This window comes from Petromyzon marinus, chromosome 63 (assembly GCF_048934315.1).
Source record: "Petromyzon marinus isolate PM22_M1 ecotype Great Lakes invasive population chromosome 63, UKy_Petmar_22M1.pri1.0, whole genome shotgun sequence".
Taxonomy (NCBI): domain Eukaryota; kingdom Metazoa; phylum Chordata; class Hyperoartia; order Petromyzontiformes; family Petromyzontidae; genus Petromyzon; species Petromyzon marinus.
Window position 1 is genome coordinate 4,365,211 of NC_133729.1, and position 27,900 is coordinate 4,393,110.

Consider the following 27,900-nt stretch of genomic DNA (forward strand, 5'->3'; position numbering starts at 1 on the left):
CGATGTCAATGCAGAAGCAACAACTACAATTTCACATTCAGGTGGTCAAGCCCAGAGAAGCGTCCATGCCACTCCCTCCCACCCACCGGGCTCGCTCTCCGTCCGATTTCAGGCCTTGTGTTCACAGCGCCGCCCCGGGCCGGAACCTGAAAACTTCCAACTCTCTGCGTGTTTCTTTCGTCATCGTTTGTGGATTAACGGTGGGAAGACTCCCAAGCACCGAAGCCGCCGCGCCCACAGCAGCAGCAGGTCCTGGGACTGGTCTGCCCTCACCCCCCCCTCCCCCTCCTCCTCCGATCACGGCGATGATAATGGAGCAGCGCCCGGAACTGGCAGCGCCGAAGAGGCCCCGGGTTCCACAGAGCCCGGGGCGCAGACGCTGCCCGTGATCCCCTCGAGCGCGGCGAGTTGATGATGGCCTCAGCCCAGTCCACCGGTGACCTCGCGGGCAAACCCCCGTCGCGTCGTAAATTAATTCGTTAGGCTGAAGATTTCCGGCTCCGAGGATTAAAATAACCAAATGACGGCGGTTTGGGGCTGTCGCGAGAAACGAGGGTTCCTCTTCTGCCCGGACGCAGGACGGGTCGGAGGCGCCGGCCTCTGCTGCGCGCCGACCGGATCGCCACTTGAAGGGATCTCTCGGGGAGGTCAGCTCCGTCGTGTGGACGCTTCGTCTTGTGATGTCGCGAAAAATTGCGAGGGTAAGGTGGGCGGGCGGGCAGGCGGGGGCGGAGAAATACAAAACACTGAAGCCGCATGCTCCGACCTGGGCCTACTCGGGCGGCCTTTGTGAGGTCACAGGGGACCTTGCGGGGAGCGGTCGATGCCGCCACGACAAAGCTCGCCTCCCTCCCCGGCTGCGCCACGACGCACTCGAGGCCGACCGAAATTCAGTTTCGGCGCCGAAAGTTGGCAAATGGCCTCTTTCGGCGTAGTTTGGGTTTCGGCCGAAAGTCAGTCTTTAACTTTCGGTCTGGTTTCAGTTTCGGCCGAAACTGATGTTGACTTTCGGTCGTCATTTGCCAACCGAAGATCTGTTTGTAGAATATAATGCTTGTGCTACGTCTATCACTCTGTTAGCGCCGACTGATCGGCCGGTCAGTCGGCGCTAGGCAATCCTATGCGATAGGCTGCAAACACACACACACGTACACACACGTACACACACGTACACACACACAAACACACGTACACACACACAAAGACAAATACAAAGATCCCCCGTATAGCCTTAACAGACTGTAGGGGCAAGTGCTGTTAGCGAGCACCTACGAAGGCCGGAACGGTACACGAGGGGGTGGCAATGTTTACACACCGCACCAGGTACTCATTTGAGGCTGAGTCGACCTAGGGGAGGCCCGGGACCGGTTCAGATAATCGTCACTGGTGTTGGCCGTGAGCGGGAATCGAACCCAGGTCGCCAGGTTCATAGCGCAGCGCGCTAACCGCTACACTACCGCTCCCCCACTACACGTACACACACACGTCGGCAGCAGCAGCTTGGGAGCGAGGTTACAGCCGCAACCCATATTCTGCTACTGTAAATACGACCGGTCAACAGACGGCAGCCTGCATCTCCATCCGTGGGTGGAGTCTCTGGCGGGACGACAACAAAGTGCCTCTGTTGTCTGTTCTCAGCCGCCTGCCCGCCTTGGCTTTTATGTGTTGCGTTCCCTTCAGTCTACACGCGTGTTGATGTGTTGTGTTCATGTCACTCTACACGCGTGTTGATGTGTTGCGTTGGCTTCACTCTACACGCGTGTTGCGTTCGCTTCAGCCTACACGCGTGTTGATGTGTTGCGTTCGCTTCAGTCTACACGCGTGTTGATACCGAGATTCGAAGTCTGACAATTAGAGGCCGACCGAAATTCGGTTTCGTTTTCGGCGTCGAAAGTTGGCAAATGGCCTCTTTCAGCATAGTTTCTGTTTCGGGCCGAAACCAGAAATTCAGTTTCGGTCGGCCTCTACATCGCACCCTGCGAGGCGCTGTACACCGCAAGCGGATGTTTGATCACGTGAACGTAACCCAACCTGTGTTTAGTGTGTGAATAAATAAATAAAAATATCAGGACGCGCGCTTAAAAGAAATAATTTAATTTGTATTCATTAAAAAAAATGTTTTGTTGCATCAAGATTGTGGCGTTTGTCTGTACCATGACCGATGCGGACACCCAACAGAACCTGTGGAACGATGAGACGGCCGATTCACTTCCGAGTAGGAATCGCAGCGATGCACCACTCTGCTACCCCTGACGCAATCACTTGGCTCATCAACCACCTCGATGTTGAACTTCTTTCGCACCGTGCGCAGCCAACCGTGCTAAATCGGAGATGAAGTTGGTCTTGGTGGCTGAAACGACGGGTCTAGGGATGGCCCGACGCTTTTGAAACGGACCGGTCCGGGCTAATTGTGTCAGAGAGACCCTTGCTCCATCAGAAGACGTGAAGACTGCCCCCACTTGGACTTCTCCTGAACCCGATTAGCATGGTTGGCTACGTGCGGTGCGAACGAAGTTCAACACACACACACACACAACCCCCTCCCAAGCGTCAGGGGCCACTCAAGGCAAGGTACCTCATCACCACCATCAACACCACCATCAACACCACCATCATCACCACCACCATGTATGTATATTAAACTTATTTCGCACTGTACATAGCCAACCGTGCCAATCAGAGGTGTGGGGGAACGGACAAAAATCTAAACACACAAAGCAGTTCTAAAGCGTTTTCAATCGACATTTCAAAATGCATAGCTCCAATGGCTTCCTGATATCGGAAGGAAGAGCGTTCCAGACGGCCGCAGAAGCGCGCATCTGAAAGCGCCGCGCGACGATGCGGTGACCACCGTCTTTGTTCGACGGCCAGGAGCCAAAAGCCGCTGCTGCTGCTGTTGCTGCGAGGATGTTGATTTACCCTCCCTGACATCAGCGAGGCACCCGTGGTTTATTTGTGGCCAGCACTTTGTAATGAGTGCGACCTCGTAAAGTGTGATATTAAAAGCCACCGTACGGACAAGCAGCTGTCGTGAAACTATTCCAAGGCCACTCTGGACGTTTCACCGGTTGAACCGCCACTTTTCGTTCTTGACGGCCTCTACAGGCCGAGGCCTTGGCAAGGAGCCTGCCATCGACCTCGGGGACGCTTCCCCCACACGTCGCCCGTAGTTCCAGGGCACGCCATCGTTTCCCCCGGCCTCTCCGTGGCGGGCGCCGGCAATGCCACCACACTTCCCCTTCACCCTCCATTCGCCCCCCCCCTCCCACCTCGCCTCCTCCCTCGCCGTGCAGTACAACGCAGAGCGGGGGGGGGGGTTGGGCAGCCGTAGAGAGGGTGAGAGTCGCGCTTTAGCCACGCCCCCCCCCCCCCCGGTGCAACTGCCCGCCGAGACGCGGACAAAGCAGTCGCGTGCGTGCGGACGATCGAGTCGCGCGAGATCCGTTTGCTCGGCTGCGACACCCGCATTAAGTTTGCAATCCCCACCGTGTGTGCGTTGCTCCCCGCGCCGCCTTGTGCCCCGTTCTCCTTTCCCCGCAATTTAAACACGCGAGAGGGCGTTCGTGCACGTTCGTGCGCGGCGTCGACCGAAGCCGCCGCCAGCGAGCTGCCTACACGCGAAGCCGCTGCCTCAGCAGCCTCGCGATCTCCCTCACCACGTCCGGGTGGGCGACGCACTCCAGCAGCGTGTCCGTATCCACGGCGACGGCCTCGCCGGTACCTCCGGCAACGTCCCCGCGACCCGCGGCAACCCCCTGGCTCTCGCGCGCTGCGGGTTCCGGGTCGAAGGTCGGGGAGTCGGAACCGGGATCCAACGGGACGAGGAAAGCGCCGCACGGCATGCTCGGAGCGCCGCCCCCCTCGTGATCTTCCGACGGAGATTCGCCCCCCGTAGTCTGGCGGCGGCAGCTGCAGCTGCAGCTGTCGAGCGCCGGCTCGTCGGCCTTGCGCTTCTTCGCTCGGCAGGAGCCGCCGTGGCGCCCGGGGCCGGCTTCCGACTGCGAGGAGCCGGGCAGCGCTCGGAGAGCCGCGTTGAGGTAGCGGAGGTTCGTCTCGTAGCTGACGTCGTCATCCTAGATCGGCGGAGAGGGAGGGGAGAGAGGTTTTTTTTGCGATTTAATATCTCAACTTTAATATCTCTTATTCGACCCCATGTCACGTGACTCCCACGTTATTTTGCCTTTCCCCCCCCTGCCCCCCCCTCGCCCCCCCACCACCCCCCCTGATTTATTCCGACTCTACGATCAGCGTCACGAGGCGTGCGGTCCGCGCTGTGCTGCGAGATTTCTCACGATGCTGGTGTCATGGGAGAGTGGCCTGCTGAAGCGGGCGCCGGAGGGTTAAGGCAAGAGGTCAGGCTAAGGGTCAAGGTTAAATTTAGCGTCGTGACCTCTGGTGGGTTCAGCCAGTGAGCGACGTTGTGGGTTTAGGGTTATGGGTAAAGGGGTTAAAGGTCACGGTTCAGGACAGGTGTTAGGGTCAGGGGGGCAGGGTCGTGACCTCGGAGGGGTTGAGCCAGCAAGCGGGGTTATCTAGTTTAGGGTTATAGTTAATGAGGTTAAGGTCATGGTTCAGGTCAGGGGTTAGGGTCAGGGGGCAGGGTCGTGACCTCCGAGGGGTTGAGCCAGCGAGCCATGTTGTCGGGGTGAGGCTGGGTCTTGATGGCGCAGACGACGATTCGAGCCAGGGCCTCCTGCAGGCGAGCCTCGTGGTCCGACTCCTACGGGCACAACAGCCATCAGCAACAAACGGTAAACAATGACAATGTACGACAATGAAAACAACAAAAAGAACAATGACTACACAACAATACAAATAAAGAACAAGGGCAATGCACAATTTATGTACGTTGGGCTTCTTTCGCGCCGTGTGTAGCCAACCGTGCTAAGACGATGGCAATAAAGAACAATAGACAATACACAATGACAATAAATAACAATGACCACAAAATCACAATAAAGAGCAATGACAATACACAACAACATTAAACAACAATGGCAATAAACAATAACAGTAAAGAACAATGACAATACACAACAATAACGGTAAAGAACAATGACAATACACAACAACATTAAACAATGGCAATACACAACAATAACGGTAAAGAACAATGCCAATACACAACAACAGTAAAGAACAATGACAATAACAATAACGGTAAAGAACAATGGAAATACACAACAACAATACCAGAAAAGAACAATGGCAATACACAACAATAACGGTAAAGAACAATGCCAATACACAACAATAACATTAAAGAACAATGACAATAACAATAACGGTAAAGAACAATGGCAATACACAACAATACCAGTAAAGAACAATGGCAATACACGACAATACAATACACAATAAAGCACAATACACAATAAAGAACAATGCAAATAGGCAGCAACAATGCGCAACGACAACAAACAAACCACTACAATACACGACAACAACAACGGTGGACGATCAGAATTTTTTGTGACTACGATCGTTGAGAAGGGGTAACAGCATCACCACTCCCGGAAGGCCGAACCCAAACTTCCCCAGCCATGACCATGATGAGACGCGGTCCGGTACACGGCTGGGTCTGTCTCCTCGCTTGCGACACCGGTCACGGCCCCCCCAAAAGGGGCAATGAATCGGGAGGAGGGGGGGTGGTAGGGAAACAACGTTGCACTACAAAGTCTCGGTTGATCGGGGTACGGGATAAACGTTGCACCGCATTAGTGGATAATTAATCGCGAGGATAATCACCGTGCCACCACGGTCGGCGTAATCGCCCGTCGGTGCGTCTCACCTCCTGTGCTGCAGCGCTCGACAGGGAGACCTGGCTTAACGCACCCCATTATAACACGGAATGCGACCCATTATAACGCGCCCTTGTAATGCAGAACGCCCCGCATTATAACACGGAATGCGACCCATTATAACGCGCCCGTTATAACGTGCCCAATTGCGTCAGGACGTGAGCAGAATGCAGGGTAGTCCCCGACTTACGATACAGGGTAGTCCCCGACTTACGATACAGGGTAGTCCCCGACTTACGATACAGAATAGTCCCCGACTTGCGATGGAGATGCGTTACGACAACCCCTATCATAAGTCTAAAATATCGTAAGTCGAAGATGGCCTAGCCTACCCAGGAGTCTTAATGAATGGTGATAATTTAGCAAAACAGGGCAATTTACAGTACCGTACTGTATAAACTATATACTGTGTGCATTTAATTACAATACTGTATTCCACAGCAAATTTTAAAGTAAAAAAACAAGGTAAATTCTTAGCCTACCTATATGAACTGCAATTTCATAGAAAGCTTTTTCAGGAAACAATCCTATCTGCTACAAAAACTTTTAACATGCATTAAACGTATGTATCGTATCGTGGTAACCCTAAAAAGAAATTGCTAAAGCTATTTATCATACACGCATTGAACGTATAGTAACGTATCATATTGTACTGTACTCACCAAGATTCTGTCCATCGTCTGCATACTTGAACGATGTTAGGTTGTTGATGGCTACATTGACTTAGTTGTCGGAAGAGGATGGCGATGATAAAGTTACAGTATCGTACCTCGTACGCTGCTGCGTTTGTCTGCCGCACGAAATTAAAAATCTTTTACAATTTTGTCATATCGCTATCGCAAGATCGAAATATCGTAAGTCGGACCATCGTAAGTCGGGGACTACCTGTATTTAAAACGCCAAATACTTACGTGTGTAGAAGCCAGACAATCTCGCCATTAATACCAATGTCTCCTGCCCTAGCCCAGCGTGCTACTCCCTGCCCCTCAACCCTCAGCTACGACCAGGCCCCTCCCCAACCCCCCTATCACTACCCCTATCAGAACCCCTATCACTACCTCAACCCCTATCACTACCCCAGACCCCTATCACTACCCCAGACCCCTATCACTACCCCAACCCCTATCACTACCCCAACCCCCTATCACTACCCAAACCCCCTATCACTACCCCTATCAGAACCCCTATCACTACCCCTATCAGAACCCCTATCACTACCCCAACCCCTATCACCACCCCAACCCCTATCACTACCCCAACCCCCTATCACTACCCAAACCCCCTATCACTACCCAAACCCCCTATCACTACCCCAACCCCTATCAGAACCCCTATCACTACCCCAACCCCTATCACTACCCCAACCCCTATCACTACCCCAACCCCTATCACTACCCCAACCCCTATCACTACCCCAACCCCTATCACTACCTCAACCCCCTATCACTACCTCAACCCCCTATCACTACCCCAACCCCTATCACTACCCCAACCCCTATCACTACCCCAACCTCTATCACTACCTCAACCTCCTATCACTACCCCGAACCCCTGATCACTACCCCAACCCCTATCACTACCCCAACCCCTATCACTACTCCAACCCCTGATCACTACCCCAGCCGCTATCACTACCCCAACCCCTATCACTACCCCAACCCCTATCACTACCCCCATCAATACCCCTACCACTATCAATACCCCTACCTCTACCCCTATCAGAACCCCTATCACTACCCCAACTCCGATCACTACCCCTATCAGAACCCCAACTCTTGAGTCTCCTACCCCCGCAGTCAGACCAGGTCAGAATGGCCAAATTGATCCGATCTCGACCACGAAAGACCCACCACTCCATGTCCTGAAGCAATACCCCCCCCCCCCCCGCGGCTACTCTGCAACATAGCACAGATGTTTTTAGCCTGAGCTTCATATCCGGCCTAAACCTCATCCTTCCTCGGCTTATAAACGAGAATTTATTCGGGAGCAAATGTCTAGAATGCAGGCTGAAGATTTTAATCGAGCCGAGCAGATCACCCGTGCCCTCACCTGTGGTACTGGAAGCTGAAGGAGGATGCAGGCTGCCGATATCACAAGGCGAATTTGTTAACGGTGGCTAGGAGATGTTAACTACTTCGCCTGGTGTACAGGAGGTCGTGGGTTCCATCCCGACCCTGACACCTGCTGTATATGTGGAGTTTGCGTGTCTCATCATCACGGTGGCTATGAGATGTTAACTACCTCGCCTGGTGTACAGGAGGTTCGTGGGTTCGATCCCGACCCTGACGCCTGCTATGTATTTGGAGTTTGCGTGTCTCTCTCTCTCTCCCCTAGTGGTTGCGTGTATTTTTCTCCGGGTCCTCCAAGTTTTCCCTCCACATTTAGAATCAACATCACCATGCGTTTAAGAGTATTTGGCTGCTTTAAATTTCCACACGATAAGCCAATTCGTTGAGCTATTATCATCTGTGGCCAGGTCGCTGTCTGAAGAAGAGCTATGTAACTCAATGGACCTTACCTTGTAAAATAAATAAAATAGTTGTATAATTAGTTTTTAATTCCCCCCCCCCGGGTGGTTATTCGCTGCCGCAAATCCTCGATCTTTTGACCTCTGTAGGGAGGAGAGAGGTGGGGGGGTGGAGGAGCCAAATGGCTTTCCACGTTGAATCTCCGTCATTCTCTGGCAAAATTCCTTTGCATGCACAGAGTCCACGGCCGTCTGCCTTCATCACCCAGGAGGGATCGTTCACAGCAGATGCCTTTCGGGCTCCGAAAACACTCCCAACGTGTTAGCTACTCGCGAACCAAGTCCTCTGTGGAGTTATTGGGGAGTGTTCTTCCTCTTCCTCCTCCTCCTCCTTCCGTACGGCTGATGATGTAGATGCAGAAACAAATACAATCTCGCATTCAGGTGGTCAAGCGAGATAACCGCGTCAGGAGTAGCGGAGGAATGAAACAGGATTTCTCCACAGATCTGGCCATCGCCTGATGATGCGGGTTGTAATTACTGGTGAACTGTCGGACTCAGAAAGTGAATGTTTTGTGGCTTTGCTCTCCAATACTCCGGTGTGCTGTACTAGTATACTACACTATACACTACACTATGCACTACACTACTATACACTACACTATGCACTACACTACTATACACTTCACTATACACTACACTATACACTCAACTATACACTACACTACTATACACTTCACTAAACACTACACTACTATACACTACACTACTATACACTACACCACTATACACTACTATACACTACACCACTATACACTACACTACTATACACTACACCACTATACACTACACTATACACTACACTACTATACACTACACGACTATACACTACACTATACACTACTATACACTACACTACTATACACTACACTATACACAACACTACTATACACTTCACTATACACTTCACTATACACTACACTACTATACACTTCACTATACACTACACTACTATACACTACACGAAACACTACACTACTATACACTACACTATACACTACACTAGTGCTGTACTAGTAACAAATTGGCCACGTTGTTTACGTGACACAACCCTTACTAGTTGGCTGTGTCAGGTGATAGCGGGTTTACTGACACATCTATATATTTACGCGATCTCACCCTAAAAAGTTGTATTACCTAGTGCAGGGGTGGGGAACGTCCGGCCCGCAGGCAGTATGAGGCCCGCGGGCCTCATACTGCCCGCAAAATCATTTGGTGTGGCCCTGCCAAGGCAACCGCAGGCGGGACTCGAAATTCAATAAATCTAGGAGCAAACCTGGAAAAGCAGTTGCGAGTAGCAGCAACATCATCAATACCAGCTAACATCACATGCCTCGCCAAAGAGAAGCAGTTCCAGCCATCACATTAGGGGCGAGTTAATTAAATGTTTGACCAAATTTAACAGGCTAATTTTTAAGTTGATCATTTTGCATGGCCCGCGAATGATGTTATAAATATCCAAATGGCCCTTGTCAGAAAAAAAGGTTCCCCACCCCTGATGTAGTGTATAATGTAGTGTATATAATACTTATGTAGTGTATAATGTAGTGTATATAATATTTATGTAGCGTATAATGTAGTGTATCATCATCGCCGTGATGTCTCGTTCTTCGTATTTATGCATCGGGACATTGCGTCATTATACGTTGTTACGGTCTGTTCTGGATGACCACAGTCGCACACTGCTACTGGAGAGTTTTTAATATTCCATTTGTGCATCAGGTATCCATATCTACAGCCATGGTTTGTGCAGTGGATGCGGTTTAGGGATGGACCATGAGCAGCTTCGTGGAAGATCAAACCAAACCCCAGGGGATCTTCTGTGTTGGTTCTTTCACAACAAGGCGGTTCTTTGTTTGCGAGTTCTTTTGAACGCCATTCAGCTCTCCCGAGCTTCATCGGGGGTTGAACTCGCACCGAAGAGCGTGCCGCTACGTATACACGAACGACGTCGTGATAAACTCAGATTCGTCCGAGCGGCGACCGGAACACATCCGTCTGCTACGTCTTAAAGAGACTCCGGGCAGCGTGCAAGCTCACCTGCAAGCTCGGGAAAATGTTTATTCAGTGTGGAAGAGGTTGAGAAGCTGGGGGTATTTGTTGACCGCTACTGGAATCCACAAGGACCCTGTTGAAGTGCAATTCTAGGTTGACTTCTCGAAGCAAAAGTGCCTGAAAGAGCTAAAGAGGTCTGGGGGCCATTATTCACAAGTGGCATCAATTTTGACTCACCTCCCCAGCGCCCCCATCCCTACTCTGCCTTGGTGAGATTGTTAACTACTACGCCTGGTGTATATTTGGAGTTTGCGTCTCTCTCCCTTTCTCTCCCCGAGGAATTTTTCTCCGGGTCCTTCGGTTTTTCCCCTCCACATTTAGAATCAAAATCGCGCGTTTTAGAGTACATGGCTGCGGCTACAAAACTCCACGTGATGATGACGATAAGCCACTTTGTTGAGCTATCATCTGTGGGTGGCTAGGTCGCCTCTGGAAAAGAGCTACGCTGTTCAGTGGGGCCTTACCCTGGTAAAATAAAAAAAATATATAGTTTAATTCTAGATTTGAAGTTTTCGTGACTGCAAGGATCCATACTCTTTGGTTCTTTCGGTAAAGTCACGTAGATGAAAAATAAAAATAATGAAAATAATAAAATGAATTTAGTTATTTTTATTTTATTATTTTCATTCTTTCTTTTTCATCTACGTGACTTTACCGAAAGAACCAAAAATATAGTTTAGTTCACTTAGTTTAGTTTTTGGCCTAATAAGTGTAGCTCGACCAGAGTGAATACGGTAGAGGCGCAGCCCTGCAAGTGCTCCCTCACACCCACCCCCCTCCCCCGCTCGAGCCAACTCCACAGTGGCACTGAGCTTACTCTTTAGCTTACTACTCTTCCACTGAACCTCATGGCGGGACCCCGGGGTCCCACAAGCCCCCGGCTCTCGCATAAACTGCGTTGCGACGTCAGTTCATGTCTGTTGAAGGCGAACGGCACACGGCGATCTGTTCCTCTCGACGAGCTCTACGCGACGCGGCGATCGAAGTTTCGAGGTTTCGTTTATGACCACGGCAATTTTGGCAACGACAACCGGGGCGCTCGGTGAAGAACGAGAGAGGATTGGTTGCTGGTGGGCCGCGGCGTTTGTGTGTGCGGTGGGGATGGAATCGCCAAAAATAAATAAATAGAGAAAGATCTTGACTCCCGTTCGTTCGGGACTCCGGGATCCCGCCATGAGGTTCCACTGTCACCAGACGCATTGGCAGCGGTGGGCACGTGCCCACACTTTACCCCACCGCACGCGGACCGTGACGATCGAACAAACTTCGGTGTACCAAACTCTTTGTTTTTTTCACCTAAAGTCATGTAGGTAAAATAAAATAAATGAAAACAACTAAATAAAATCACGACGTTTCGGAGGCAACACAAGCTTCCGTCTTCAGGTGGAACAGTCACAGCAAGGTAGCTGCATCTTGATGCAGAGACACATAGACACCCATAGAGACACCCATAGAGACACATAGATACCCATAGAGACACCCATAGACACCTACAGAGACACATAGACACCCATAGAGACACATAGACACCCATAGAGACACATAGAGACATTATAGACACCCATAGAGACACCCATAGACACCTACAGAGACACATAGACACCCATAGAGACACATAGACACCCATAGAGACACATAGAGACACATAGACACGCATAGAGACACCCATAGACACCTACAGAGACACATAGACACCCATAGAGACACATAGACACCCATAGAGACACATAGACACCCATAGAGACACCCATAGACACCTACAGAGACACATAGACACCCATAGAGACACATAGACACCCATAGAGACACATAGAGACACATAGACATCCATGCATCAAGCTGCTACCTTGCTGTGACTGTTCCACCTGAAGACGGAAGCTTGTGTTCCCTCCGAAACGTCGCGATTCGATTTAGTTTAGTTTTCTTCTATTTTAATTTTATTTTTACCTACGTGACTTTACCGAAAAAAAAACCAAAGCGTATGAATCCTTGCAGTCACGAAAGCTTCAAATCTAGAATTCCGTGTACCCGTTTACAGGGCGCTGCTGCCGATGGGGAGGCGGGCGGGCGGGGGGGCGGGCGGGGGGGTGGGCGGGGGAGGGGCGGTTTAAGAAACTCGCACCGTCGGCTCAACTGCCGCGCCGGGAGATTGCACAGAACCAGCGGGAACCTGGATCGCGAGTCCGGTGCGCTGAGCGTTGAGGCCGCTGTGTGGCGGCCGCGCGAGCGAAAGGAACTCACCAGCTCCACCCACGTGTTGGCGCTGACCGTGGCCTGGTCCAGGCTCTCCACGTAGTGCCACCAGAGGGGCGGCACAAACAGAATCTGCGCCAACAGGCAGCCGGGGAGCACGCACACCACTCATCCCACCACTCCTCCCACAAAGACGCTCACCTCATCACTCTCACGCACACCACTCATCCCACCACTCATCCCACAAAGACGCTCACCTCATCACTCTCACGCAACCACTCATCCCACCACTCCTCCTACAAAGACGCTCACCTCATCACTCTCACACAACCACTCCTCCCACAAAGACACTCACCTCATCACTCTCACGCAACCACTCATCCCACCACTCCTCCCACAAAGATACTCACCTCATCACTCTCACGCAACTACTCATCCCACCACTCCTCATTCCACAAAAACACTTTCTCATACCTGTCAACCCCTCATCAGTGCCCTACATTATTACAGACCAATTCAGACCTTATCGGTCACCCCACACCCTTATAAATATCAACGTTCATCCAACAATGTCCCATCACAAGGGAGAAACACAAACAAATATTTTTGCCCGTACTGAAACGGCTGTTACCCCATAGCGACCTGAAAACTCTATTTGCCTGTAGAACCCATGGCTTGACACTAATATACACTACACTACTATACACTACATTTAGATTTAAAGCTTTCGTGACACTAAATTTAGATTTAAAGCTTTCGTGACTGCATGGATTCATCTTCTTGGTTCTTTCGGTAAAGTCACGTAGAAGGGAAATAATAAAATAATAAAAATAAAACATAATAAAATAAAATTATCACGACGTTTCGGCCACAACACACAACTATACACTACTATACACTACACTACTATACACTACACTACTACATACCTGTCAACCCCTTATCAGTCAGACCAATTCAGACCTTATTGGTCACCCCGTGCCCCTTATAAATCACAACGTTCATCCTACAAAGTCCCATCACAAGGGAGAAACACAAATAGACAATCACCACTAGTACACTCACCACTACTACACTCAATACTAGTACACTCACCACTAGTACACTCACCACTAGTACACTCACCACTAGTACACTCATCACTATACTCACCACTAGTACACTCACCACTAGTACACTCACCACTAGTACACTCAATACTAGTACACTCATCACTAGTACACTCACCACTAGTACAACCACCACTACATACCTGTAAATCCCGTATCAGTGCCCTATCTTTTTACAGACCAATTCAGACCTATAGTTGTCAACCCTATGCCCCTTATAAATCTCAACGTCCATCCTACGAAGTCCCCATCACAAGGGAGAAACACGACACAAATTGACAATGATTATTTTTTTGCCCGTATCGAAACGGCCGTTACGCCGCACGGACCTGAAAACTCAATTTGCCTGTACAAGAGTACGGGGTAAAACCGTATGGGTTTACTCATGTCAATCTACAGTGTCCGCACGCACACCCCCTCCCACACCACCCACCCACCCCGGTACCTGGCCAGGCGACAGCGTGACGCGGTGGTGGTGCGCCCGGCTCAGCCGCTGTGAGCGCCGGTGGCCTGGGCTTAGCGGGTGCACGCGGCTGAAGACGCTCGACTCCTCGTAGGGGACCCGCGTCGGCTGCAGGAAGGGCGAGTCGCCCGGGGGAAACAGGTGCCAGCGCTTCCTGCGTGGCACAACGACAAAGCAAGATCCGCCAGTGCAGCCTTGACAGACCGCTGGGGGCAAGTGCTGTTAGCGAGCGCCTACAGAAGGCCGGCACGGCACACGAGGTGGTGGCAAATAGTTTTTGTGTATATTTGTGTTTCTCTCCTTGCCATGTTGTGACTTTGTAGGGTGGACGTTGAGATTTACAAGGGGCACGGGGTGACCAATAATGTCCGAATTGGTCTGTGATAAGGTAGGGCACTGATAAGGGGTTGACAGGTATGTAATTATGGTAATGTAGCGTATAATAGTGTAGTGTATTGTAGTGTCGTTCCATATGGTTTCACCTGTACTCTTGTACAGGGAATTTTAGTTTTTGGGTTCATACGGCCTAACAGCAGTTTTAATACGGGAAACAAAAATGTATTTTTGTCAATTTGTGTTCTGTTTCTCTCTTGTGATGGGACTTTGTAGGATGAACGGTGTGATTCATAAGGGGCACGGGGTGATCACTAAAGGTCTGAATTGGTCTGTAATAAGCTAGGGCACTGATACGGGATTTACAGGTATGTAGTGGTGAGTGTACTAGTGGTGATTGCACTAGTGATGAGTGTACTAGTGATGAGTGTGCTAGTGGTGAGTGTACTAGTGGTGAGTGTACTAGTGGTGAGTGTACTAGTGATGAGTGTACTAGTATTGAGTGTACTAGTGGTGAGTGTACTAGTGGTGAGTGTACTAGTGGTGATTGTCTATTTGTTTCTCCCTTGTGATGGGACTTTGTAGGATGAACGTTGAGATGTATAAGGGGCACGGGGCGACCACTAAAGTCTGAATTGGTCTGCAATAAGGTAGGGCGCTGATAAGGCGCTACTCCGCTTACCGGCCGTAGATCTGCAGCACGAGGTTGAAGCCGTAGGTGTCAAAGTGGCAGGGCGTGTTGGCCCCCTCGCTGCCCAGCCACAGCGTGCTATCGGCCCCGTTCCGGCCCAGGAAGCCCAGCTCCTCCCAGCGCAGCCCCTGAAAGTAACCACCCCCACCACCCCCCACAAAGATCAGAGATGATACTGGGATGATCCGCTAAGGCAATTGACCCTTCGCCGTTCCGAGACGTCTGCAAGTTGCAGGGTGCGGGCGGGTGGGTGTCCCGTTCAACGTCGAATCCGGGAACGCGCAAGAGGCCCGGCGTTCATTTTATTTAGAGAGGCGTAGAAGCGCCGCTGTGTTTAAAGACGTCGTTACTCGCCGCAGAGAACCGTAGCGACACACGACCGCCGCGCTCTACGATGGCTGACGACAACAACGTGCCACACGCCCCTCCCGCGTGGCCTTGCGGGAGCCTCGCTACGTCTTCCGACCTGAAGACGTACTGTTAGAGCTATCTTATTTCCGTTATTTCATCGGATTCCGTTCGATGAACGACGTACACGTATGTCATCGGAACGGAATCGGAAGAAAAACTGGACATAACATGCACGGCATCGCAACGGGATGAATCAACGTGCCGTCGTGACCATGACCACTGATGCCACCGCCACCACCACCACCACCGCCAGCACAGCACGCCAGAGCTTTCTGCCCTACTCTGCCTGACCCCGCAGCTGATGTAGGCAAGTGGCGACTTCCCAGATCTGCCCCTCGCAGTCTTCTACACCTCAAGGCAACGAGGTGTCTTCGTTGCCTTGAGGTGTAGAGCCTGAACATCGGCCTTTTATTGTGTTTAAATGGCCAATATTCAACTTTTCTTTAATATATATAACATCGGTATCGGGATTCATGCCGCCAAAAAAAATCGATTGTTGTTCCTGTAACTGTCCGTACGGTAGTTGGTAATGCTATTTGCTAAGGCATCTCGTAGAGGGAGCTCGAATACTGAAAGAGGTTTTTGGGTTGGATCGCGTAAATGTGTGTCGTTAAACCCGCCACCACCCGACACAGCCAATTAGTTAGAAATCAACGTCACGCGTTTTAGAGTATTTGCCTGCGACACATTTCCACGTGATAATACACTCCGTTGAACTATCATTTGTAATAGCCAAATTCGCTTCTTAAAAAGAGTTATATAATTTCGGCGGGACTGGCCTGGTAAGAGAAAAAGTTTTAGTGTGGCTAGCAACATGCGGCACGATTAAAGTTGCGACCGAAACGTCTGCACTCGAATTGTAAAGTTTCGGGTTTACTCTCCAACACGCAACCGGTTAGTGCTGGACCGGTAACGAATTGGCACGTTGTGTTTCGATTTAAAGCTTTCGTGACCGCAGGGAATCATCTTCTTTGGTTCTTTCGGTAAAGTCACATAGAATGAGAATAAAATAAAATAAAAATAAGACAATGAAATTCTCACGACGTTTCGGCCACAACACAAGCGGCCTTCTTCAAGAACAGAAACTGTCGGGACGACACTGAAGCTCTGTCGTCCCGACAGTTCTGTTCTGTTCTTTCACCTGAAGAACGCCGCTTGTGTTGTGTCCGAAAACTTCCGTGAGAATTTCATCGTCTTATTTTTATTCTATTATTCTATTCTCATCCTACGCGACTTTACCGAAAGAACCAAAGAAGTTGGCACGTTGCGTTTACGTGACGCAGCCTCATTGGCTGCGCCGGGTGATGGCGGGTTCAGCGACACGCGTTCATGTTTACGCGGTCCAACCCAGAAAAGCCTCTACTGTGCATGATATTGGTCGCGAAAGCCAGAGCGAGCACGTCAGGTCGCTCGCACGTTCGGGGGTCGCGCAACGCGAGGAGTGCGTGACCCGCCCGTCACCGGCTCGCCGACTCCATCCGCACGGGATCGGTCTCTGCACGCAGCCCATTACCATCATTCAATTGTGCTGCGACAAAAGGTGCTTTGTTGCAGCAAGTAGTGCACCGCTTCAACGTGTGGCGGGTGAGAATGCAGAGCTGCTGTGTTTTCCATCGCCACCATCTGCCACTGCTCGAGCGGCAGTATTGGAGAACCGGACGCTGATGTCCGAGCGCTGCGAGACGCTGCCAAAATAGCGCAGGTTCAATTCGCAATCAATTCGCATATATATATTTTTTTACACGCTGAATCCGTTAAAAAGTTCTCCACGTGTGCATTTGCATTCATTTGTTTGCCCCGTTCGTAGTGTAGTGGTGTAACGCGCGGGGGGCTAGTGAGGGGTGATGTGAGGTGACACTGGTGTGACGTGGCAGCAATTAGGGGGAAGCATGGATTGGGTGTTGGCTGATCCCCTGCTGGGGCAGGGGGATGGGGGCGGAGGCGTGAGGGAAGCAGAACAGGCGAGCGGGAGTTAGCATATTCTTATCCTTGGGTCTTTCGGTAAAGTCACGTAGATAGGTTCGCAGAAAATACTAAAAATAATAATTTAAAAAACCGACGACGTTTCGATCACGAGCGATGACGATCGCTTGCGATCGAAACGTCGTCGTTTTTTGTTAGTTTCTTTGAACCTATTCATATTCTTAGCTCTTTCGTTAAAGTCACGTTGAAGGGAAACAATAAAATAATAAAATATATATATAATAAAAAAACAATAAAAATTCTCACGACGTTTCGACCATAACGCAAACGGTCATCATCAGGTGTGAAAAAACCAACGGTTACTCAAATGTTTCTTGCCGTTGGTTTTTCACACCTGATGATGACCGTTTGCGTTATGGTGGAAACGTCGTGAGAATTTTTATTGTTTTATATATATTTTTATTATTTTATTGTTTCCCTTCAACGTGACTTTACCGAAAGAGCTAAGAATATGAATTACTGCAGTCACGAAAGCTTTAAATCAAAATTCTTTGAACCTATCTACGTGACCTTACCAACGGACCCAAGAATATGAATTCCTGCAGTCACGAAAGCTCTAAGTCAGGAGTTAGGATAATGAGAGGATAGCAGTTGTATACGTGGGGGGAGATAGAGGCTGAGTTTGTGTTCAGTGTAGAGTGAGGAGCATTCACACTGGATGCAAGGTAAACAAAGTGACACAGGTGGAAAGTTAAGAGTGTCCGCCGTGCGAGCACAACACTACAATAGTAAAGTTCAAATTCTCAAATCACTTTTTCAAACAGATTTGAAAATGTCACATTTTTTTTTGGACAAAGCATCGGTCAACATATCATCGGCAATCGTTGGATGAGGGCTCTTCGTAAATCGGCGTCAGCATCGGCTCTTACCGCAGCGCCCCTCTCCTTGTCCGCGGCATTCGTTACCAAAATTCTAACGTCCCTCTTCGGTTATCGGGCCCCTCCCCCCCGGGTCCGGCTCGCTCGTTACCTTGAGCAAGTCGGGGTGGTCCCGGAAGAGCAGCGCCATGTGCATGTAGTCGGCGTAGAGCCACGAGTCGCGGCGCGACACTCCGCGCAGGGCGCCAACGCCCCGGGCCGTTCGTCTCGCCCCTTTGGCGGCCACCCCATCGTCGCCCGCCCCTTGCTTCGCCCCTTCGTTCATCCCATCGTCGCCCGCCCCCTCGTCGCCGGCCCCTTTGTTCACCCCCTCGTCGCCCGCCCCTTCGTTAACCCCATCGTCGCCCACCCGTTCGTTCACCCCATCGTCGCCGGCCACTTTGTTCACCTCCTCATCGCCCACCCGTTCGTTCACCCCATCGTCGCCGGCCACTTTGTTCACCTCCTCATCGCCCACCCGTTCGTTCACCCCATCGTCGTCCCCATCGTCGTCCCCTGCCTTCGCCCCTTCGTCGTCCCCATCTTCGTCGCCGACCCACGCGACAAACTCCGCCACCGTGGCGAGGACGTGGCCGCACTCCGTCTCGAACTCGGGCTCCGTCTCCGCCGCCGACTCGGGAGCGCGCCGCTTGGGCCCGACGCGGAACATGAGCTGGCGCTCGCCCATCGTGGCCGCCAGTGCCGCGGGGCTCCAGCCCATCGCCGGCCACGAGCGGGCGAGGCCAGAAAACACGGCCGGGCGGCGCAAGCGTAAGCGGCGGTGGTGACAGAGGTTCCCCGACGGCGCCTGTCCGAACAGCGCCTCGTGGAGGGAGACTCCCGCCGGCGGCGCGGCTGCATCGGCGGCGGCGGCGGTGCCGGCGGCGGAGGAGGAGGAGGCGGCGGCGGCGTCTGCGCAGTCGCAAATCGGGAACGATTTGAGCGCCACGCGTTTTATTGGAGCGTATAAGAAAGCTGTTTCCGGTGTGGACCCAATCAGTTGCGAACAACGATGCATAGATATTATCAGAGCACGTCGTTTTGTTAGCATGTTCACCACAAGTGCCGCGTGGTTATTAATGCAGACAGGATTCCTCGAAAAAGGATTCGGTTTGGTGTTTTCAACATCTTGACACAACTGTTTTATTGCCAGAAAGAGTACAACCTATTGTTATAACGCAAGGGGTGGGGAGCGTCCGTACGAGGCCCGCGAAATAATTTGGTCTGGCCCTGCCAAGGCAACCGCACGACTCGAAATTCAATAAACCCAGGAGCTTTTTGTCATAGCAACATGAATGTAATTTTGCATGGCCCGCGAATGACGTTATAAATATCCAAACGGCCCTTGGCAGATAAAAAGGTTCCCCACCCCTGTTATAATTTGATACCGGCAAGAAAGGTCCCCAGGTCGAATGCAAGGTAGTGCGTTGCGCTGCAGCGCCGAATTTGCGAGCTCCAGACACGACTCGCCGCTCGCAGCGACCTTGGGCCGTGCCTGGCGTTCCACGGCTTGCGAGACACCGGCCCCCGCACCGCCGAGCACCTGGGTTCCAATCCGGGCCGCGGCCGCCCGCAGTGGCACTGGGATTCTCAAGTGTGGCGATGGGGGCCGTCTCAACCCTGTCGCCAGCGACTGCACAGTGACGGTCGTGCCAAGTTTGTCGTTTTATTTGCGAAACAATTCAAAAAAGAAGCTTGAAAAAAAAAAAGGAACAGAACTCAGGTGAGGTCCTCACTTATAATGCGTAATATTCACGCAACGCGGTTTCGCTAGAACGCAGTTCTTCTCTTCGGGAACGCTTTTTGCACAACGCGGAATGCGCCCCGTTATAACACGCCCCATTATAGCGACCCCCATTATAACGGCGCACATTCTAACGGCACGCGTTATAACACGCCCCGTTATAACACGCCCCGTTATAGCGACCCCCATTATAACGGCGCACATTCTGACGGCACGCGTTATAACACGCCCCGTTATCACAAGCGCCGTTATAGCGACCCCCATTATAACGGCGCACATTCTAACGGCACCCGTTATAACACGCCCCATTATCACAAGCCCCGTTATAGCGACCCCCATTATAACGGCGCACATTCTAACGGCACCCGTTATAACCCGCCCTGTTATCACAAGCCCCGTTATAGCGACCCCCATTATAACGGCGCACATTCTAACGGCACCCGTTATAACACGCCCTGTTATCACAAGCGCCGTTATAGCGACCCCCATTATAACGGCGCACATTCTAACGGCACCCGTTATAACACGCCCCGTTATCACAAGCGCCGTTATAGCGACCCCCATTATAACGGCGCACATTTTAACGGCACGCGTCATAACGGGCTCCGTCACAACGCGTGCCGTTATGACGTGTCCATGGCGTACGTGTTTACCGAGTGGACTTGCCGTACAACATGTTTGCAATTGACAGGAGTAAAGTTGGGACTTATGAACAAATCGACTTGTGTAACAGACCACTGGAACCAACCTCGTTCGTAAGTAGAGAATTCCCTGTACCTTGATCCAGCACACGTGGGCCCGTTCCTGACACCACGGGGTCGACGACAAATTACTTTCTTGAGATGCACGACTGATTGATGGTGATGCAGAACATGAAATGAACTTAACTGTAAACGAAAACAAAAAAAGGTCCCAATGTTGTGTCTGCTGACCCCAAGCTCTGAACGCCCTGATGATAGTGGCATTGTCTTTGTGCTGTTCACCTTAAGGAGTTGTCCTCTGGTCTGACGCTGGTTGAGACTAGGCCCTAAAGATGGCTGCTGTCTCTGATGTGTAGGCCAATCAGAGCGTGTTTGTTCGCACGTTCACCGCAAGTACGTGCAGTTAATGCAGACCCGATTCCTTGCACAAGGGTTCTATTTGGTGTTTGAACCTCTTAACACCAAATATAAAGGGTAAAACCTATTTTTATTTTTTTTCATTCTAAACTGAAATACTTTTATTTAAGCAGGTAAGGCCCACTGAACTACAAAGTCATTTTTCAGAAGCGATCTGGCTATATCACAAATGACAGCTCAGCAAAGTGGCTTATTGTCACGTGGCAATGTGCAGCAGCCAAACGCTATCAACGCGTGATGTTGATTCTAAATGTGGAGGGAAAAAACAGAGGACCCGCAAAAAAAAGTACACACGAACACGGGGAGTACATACAAACTCCAAATATACAGCAGCAGCAGGCGTCAGGGTCGGGATCGAACCCACGGCCTCCTGCATACCAGGCGAGGGAGCTAGCATCTCACCACCGTGACGATGAGAGAGAGACACGCAAACGCCAAATACACAACAGGTTGTCACAGGGTCGGGATCGAACCCACGACCTCCTGCATACCAGGCGAGGGAGCGAACACCTCCTAGCCACCGTGGAATCATACAACCACAACCAACGGGTTATCAGGCGCGTCCGTAGCTTGGCCCCGAGCTAAATTAAAATGCTTTGCAAAAGCTAGAGCGCAAGTGTTACGTACGCACGTCCAACTTATTTCGCACCGTACGCAGCCAATGGGGGGAGGGGGGGGGTTCTGATGTGCCCGCGTAAAAGGGCACGGCGGTCAGAGCGCGACGCGCGACAGGCACACGCGGCTCTCCTCCAGCTCCAAGCGGCAAAATCGGCACTGCCGGGCAAACGCCCGTCTCATGTCGGCGCGCCACGCTTCCACCAGCGGCGCCAGCGCCTCCGCCAGCCGCACGGGGACGCTGAACGAGCAGAGGGTGTGCCGGAGACCCGCGCCGCCGCCGCCTCCTTGGTCGCGCCCCCGCAGCTCGGCCACCGCGCGGTGGACCGCCAAAGGCTCGCCGTCCAGCGCGCTGCCCGTGCCGTCGCCGGGGTCGTCGCAGCGGAACCAGTAGCACACCGGGTAGCCCAGCAGCAGCCCGTACACGGTGCACAGGTTCCAGCCGGCGGAGAGCTCGTCCGGGATCGCCAGGAGGTCGTAGGCGTCGCCCTCCCCACCGGCGTCTCCAACCCGCGTCGCCTCGTCTCCGCCCCAAGCCACTTCGTGACGTCTCCCCGCTCCGCCGTCGCTCGACGCTTCCCCCGTCAATTTCCCGACGTCGCTTTCCGAGCCGCCGTTCTGCCTCCCGTCACCGTCGTCTTCCCGCCCCGCGCCTCCTTCCCCGTCCCCTCCGGCCCGCTCCTCCGTTTCTCCGCCCCGTCCAGCCCCCCGGCGGCGCGGGTTCCGCTCGCGGGCCTCCAGCGCGTCGCACAGCGCCCGCACGTCGCCGCTCAGGGTCTCCAGCCGCCGCGCGTCCAGCGGTGCCGGCGGCCTCCCCGCCGTCACGTCCACGACGCCGGGGAGGCCGCGCGCGAGCCGCCGCCTCAACGACGCGGCCGCCGCCCCCGCCGCCCCGACCACCAGGGGCCGCCCGCTCAGCTCGACGACGGCGAGGCCTCCCGGCGGCAGGTGGCCCAGCGCCGCGAGGCCCCGGGCGAACGCCAGCACGCGCGCGGCGCTCGCCGCGGACGCGTCGTACACGAGGCACGGCTTGAGGCCGAGGAGCACGGCCGCGAGGTCGCGCGCCACCCCGCGCGCCGTCCCCGACGACCCGGACGGCCCCGCCAGGCGACCTAGCGTCGCCCGGGCCAGCGCACGCAGCCGGGGTCCTGTCGATGGGCTCGCGACCTCGTCTGGCGATAGTTTGGGGGGTGAGGGGTGGGGAGGAAATCGGACAGGGAAGGAGAGCGAGGGAGAACGGGACGAGCCAGCAATCAGGAAGGTGACACACCCCCCAGTGCTGCCCACCAAGCCCGCAAGGTCCCACAAGGCCCGGTTCGAACCGTCGCAAGTCAAAGTTCAAAGTGGTTCTGAGCATTGCCGACCAAAGTGGTTCTGCGCGGGGCGCTCGCGGTACTGGTGGGCGATGCCCATGGTGGAAACTCCACCTTTCCAAGTTGGGGGCCAGTTCTCTCTCTTCCTACCAGTAACATGTTCAAAAACCAAATAGAAACCTTTTGCAAGGAATCAAGTCTGCATTGACCACACGCAGTACTTGCGGTGAATAACATACATGTTTGGATAATAATGTATGCATTGTCTTTGAAACTGATTGGCCTACACCAGACAGCCTTCTTTAGGGCCTCGTCTCCCCACTAATTCTCAGTACGGACGCATTGCTTAATCACCGCACCTCCGATTGGCACAGGTTCACTACGTACGGTGCAAAAGAAGTTCACCATGCACACATGAACAAAAGACCTTCATGTAAATAATAATAAGTAATGTATGCTACGTCATTTAAACATCCAATCACAGGCGGCGCAGTGGACAGAGCCTACGACTCAACACCCGCCAAGTTGTGAACTCGGGGCCTGGTCGGGAGTGATGTTAAATCACTCTTCAACACACCGGTGGGCTAAAGTAGTGAACTATTTGTCCTTTGTAAACGTGACACATTTTTTACTGTTTGGCAGTGTCGGGTGGTGGAGGGTTACGACACATTTATAAATAACGCGATCTAACCCAAAAACTTTATTATGAAGGATTCTCCCTCGTTATTCGCGACGAGGGATACGTTCCACGCACGTACGTACGTACAATAAATATTGGTTCTGGCTCCGTGTCTTTGACGCGGCCATTGTGGGCCTCTTGGAGAATCAAGGCAGCCCCGTGCGTTTTTGAGAGGCCGAGACAAACCTGTCCACGCAAATTCGGCGCAAGGAGGAGGGGTTACAGCGGGTCTGAGGGATGTCCCTTGGGGCCGAAATCCTAACGCCAAAAAATTCCCCTTCAAAGCCGAACTGCAACGCCCCAACCCGGTCCAGCTCTTGATGTTGAAGCCAAAGTAAAGCAGCGGAGGTAGATTGATGATCCAGCACTCGCCGATTCGCTCGCATAGGCGGTCGTAGTTCACCTCGCTGTCATTTTGATATCACGACGACTGTGGTTGCCGTTCCCACCCACAGACTTCGCTCATCGATTTGCTCTCCACCCATGTGTTGGACGTTTGTCTCTCGCACTGTTCGGCATCGCGCGGCGGCGGAGGCGCTTTCAGATACGCTGCTCCCGTGGCCGTCTGGAACGCTCTCTTCCTCCCGGATGTTAGGAAGCCACTGGGAGCTGTAGCACTTTCAAATCATCGTACAGATTGACGAAACTCATTTCTTTAGGACTGCTTTACGTGTATTGAGTTTGTGTTGTCACCTCCCCCCCCCCCGCAACCTATGATTAGCGCAGTTGGCTACGTACGGTGAGAAAGAAGTTAAACATACATACATAGAGTCACACAGAGACCTATAGACTCACACAGAGACCCATAGACTCACACAGAAACGTATAGACTCACACAGAGACCGATAGACTCACACAGAGACCCATAGACTCACACAGAAACCTATAGACTCACACAGAGATCCATAGACTCACACAGAGACCCATAGACTCACACAGACCCATAGACTCACACAGACCCATAGACTCACACAGAGATCCATAGACTCACACAGAGACCCACAGACTCACAAAGAGATCTATAGACTCACACAGAGACCTATAGACTCACACAGAGATCCATAGACTCACACAGAGACCCATAGACTCACACAGACCCATAGACTCACACAGACCCATAGACTCACACAGACCCATAGACTCACACAGAGATCCATAGACTCACACAGAGACCCACAGATTCACAAAGAGATCTATAGACTCACACAGAGACCTATAGACTCACACAGAGACCCATAGACTCACACAGAAACATAGACTCACACAGACCCATAGACTCACACAGACCCATAGACTCACACAGAGATCCAAAAACTCACACAGAGACCCATAGACTCACACAGAGATCTATAGACTCACACAGAGACCCATAGACTCACACAGAGATATATAGACTCACACAGAGACCCATAGACTCACACAGAGACCCATAGACTCACAGAGAGACCCATAGACTCACACAGAGACCCATAGACTCACACAGAGACCTATAGACTCACACAGAGACCTATAGACTCACACAGAGACCTATAGACTCACACAGAAACCCATAGACTCACACAGAGATAGACTCACACAGAGACCCATAGACTCACACAGAGACCCATAGACTCACACAGAGACCCATAGACTCACACAGAGACCTATAGACTCACACAGAGACACATAGACTCACACAGAGACCCATAGACTCACACAGAGACCCATAGACTCACACAGAGACCCATAGACTCACACAGAGACCTATAGACTCACACAGAGACCTATAGACTCACACAGAGACCTATAGACTCACACAGAAACCCATAGACTCACACAGAGATAGACTCACACAGAGACCCATAGACTCACACAGAGACCCATAGACTCACACAGAGACCCATAGACTCACACAGAGACCTATAGACTCACACAGAGACACATAGACTCACACAGAGACCCATAGACTCACACAGAGACCTATAGACTCACACAGAGATCTATAGACTCACACAGAGACCCATTTCGTGAGAACTGCATTTGTGTTTCTTTTTGTTATCCATCCTCCGATTAGCACGGTTGGCTACGTACGGCGCGAAAGAAGTTCAAACGTACATACGTAACATCCATTAGCAGACTGACCGTCGTTACATGTCACGCACACCACTGCTTCCCTCTTAATAGCCTCGATACATTGAAGTAACGCCAGCAACTCGTCCACTAACAACCGGAATAGCGCGGTTTGTTGGTCGGACACCTGGCGCTTTTACGCCGGAAACTGTGTTAAAAAATAAGTAATATTTTAAAAAACCTGTTTAAAAACTCGCTTTTATGAAATGTACCATACTAGTTAATGGAAGAACTCCACGACTCCAGGAAGTGGCCGCGAAGCTCGCCACAACGTAAGGGAGCGTTGGTGATTTACAGCCAACGTGAGTTGACCGTGGACAATTCGACCCAAGCCGAAGCATAACATGTAAAAAAGATTCACCATTGGAACCTCCTTTGCCAGTAGCAAAATATGATAATTGTTTTTTTACCCTTTTATCTGGCAACAAAACTGACACTTTTTTTTTACAAGGAGTCATGTTTGCATTGACCACAATACCTGCGGTCGGAATGCAGCAAATAAAAAACACGACTCTGATGATGTATGCACTGTCCTTTTGGCGTCATCTGGTCCAACACACCAATGTGAGACTAGGCTCTAAGAAAAGCTGTCTCTGGTGTGGACCAATCAATTTCAAGAACAGTGCCAATACATTATCAGTTATGTTTTTTGTTTGCATTCCGACCGCAGGTATTGTGGTCAATGCAAACGTGACTCGTTGTAAAAAAAGTGTCAGTTTTGTTGCCAGATAAAAGGGTAAAAAAACAATCATCATAAAGAGAATGTTTAAAAATATATTTTTTATTATGATAGAATATAGTATTGTCATCAGTATGACATAAGTATCCCAAGTTTGCAGTCGATACCACATTGGGAAGTGGGTTACAATTGAGTTACAATATTTGAGGATACAACGACAACAGAGTGAGTAAAATGAAAGCGTGTAAATAATAAAACGTTGACTGGATGGGAAATCTGGTCTCGCTAAGGTACTACAACAACAGCCGCTAAACAATGTTTTTTTTAGGTTTTACCGGGTAAGGCCCCCATTGAGCTGCCTACGTAGCTCTCCTGTCAGAAGCGACCTCGCAAATGATCGCAAATGATCGCAGCTCAACGAAGTGGGCTTATTATTATCGTCGTCAAAGCGTCGACATTTACAGCAGCAGCCAAGTATTTGACTCTTAAACGCACATTGATTATAAATGTGGAGGGAAAACCCGGAGGAATATCCACGCGGCCACGGGGAGAGAGAGAGACACGCAATCTCCAAATATACAGCAGCAGGCGTCAGGGTCGGGATCGAACCCACGACATCCTGTACACCAGGCGAGGTAGTTAACATCTCCTAGCCACCGTGATGATGAGAGAGAGACACGCAAACTCCAAATATACAGCAGCAGGCGTCAGGGTCGGGATCGAACCCACGACCTCCTGCAAACCAGGCGAGGTAGTTAACATCTCATAGCCACCGTGATGATGATGAGAGAGAGAGACACGCAAACTCCAAATATACAGCAGCAGGCGTCAGGGTCGGGATCGAACCCACGTCCTCCTGCACATCGGCGAGGTAGTTAACATCTCATAGCCACCGTGATGATGAGACACGCAAACTCCAAATATACAGCAGCAGGCGTCAGGGTCTTGATCGAACCCACGACCTCCTGCATACCAAGCGAGGTAGTTAACATCTCTTAGCACACCGTGATGATGAAAAAGAGAGTCACGATGTTGTCAGAACCTTACCCTCGTGATCGCCACTGGACGTCGCCATCGCTGCACGGACGAATCCACGTCAAGGACCCCTCACCCCTACGTCAGCACCAGGACCCCGCCCGGGGCTGTCCTCGGATATCGCCTGATGGGAATACCGAATCGATTATTCGACGAACACAGATTTTTTTCAAATACTGTATATA

At 51.5% G+C, this 27,900-nt stretch overlaps 1 protein-coding gene across 3 annotated transcripts; it reads right to left on the reverse strand.

Annotated features, from left to right (window-relative positions):
- Positions 1-2,078: 2,078 nt before the first annotated feature.
- HSPBAP1 (HSPB1 associated protein 1) lies at positions 2,079-27,849 on the reverse strand. Of its 3 annotated transcripts, XM_076053863.1 has the most exons (8): positions 20,916-21,992; positions 19,907-20,056; positions 18,536-19,335; positions 15,164-15,300; positions 14,131-14,302; positions 12,625-12,708; positions 4,610-4,720; positions 2,079-4,073 (listed from the first exon to the last, which is right to left on the reverse strand). In XM_076053863.1, exons 1-8 carry the CDS (start codon positions 21,130-21,132, stop codon positions 3,612-3,614), a joined length of 2,133 nt encoding a protein of 710 aa, XP_075909978.1. In that variant the 5' UTR covers positions 21,133-21,992; the 3' UTR covers positions 2,079-3,611. The 3 variants fall into 3 exon arrangements, with proteins under 3 accessions (XP_075909978.1, XP_032833370.2, XP_032833369.2); XM_032977479.2 differs by lacking the exons at positions 19,907-20,056; positions 20,916-21,992 and adding an exon at positions 27,728-27,849; XM_032977478.2 differs by lacking the exon at positions 19,907-20,056 and having other exon boundaries at positions 20,916-21,989.
- Positions 27,850-27,900: the final 51 nt, after the last annotated feature.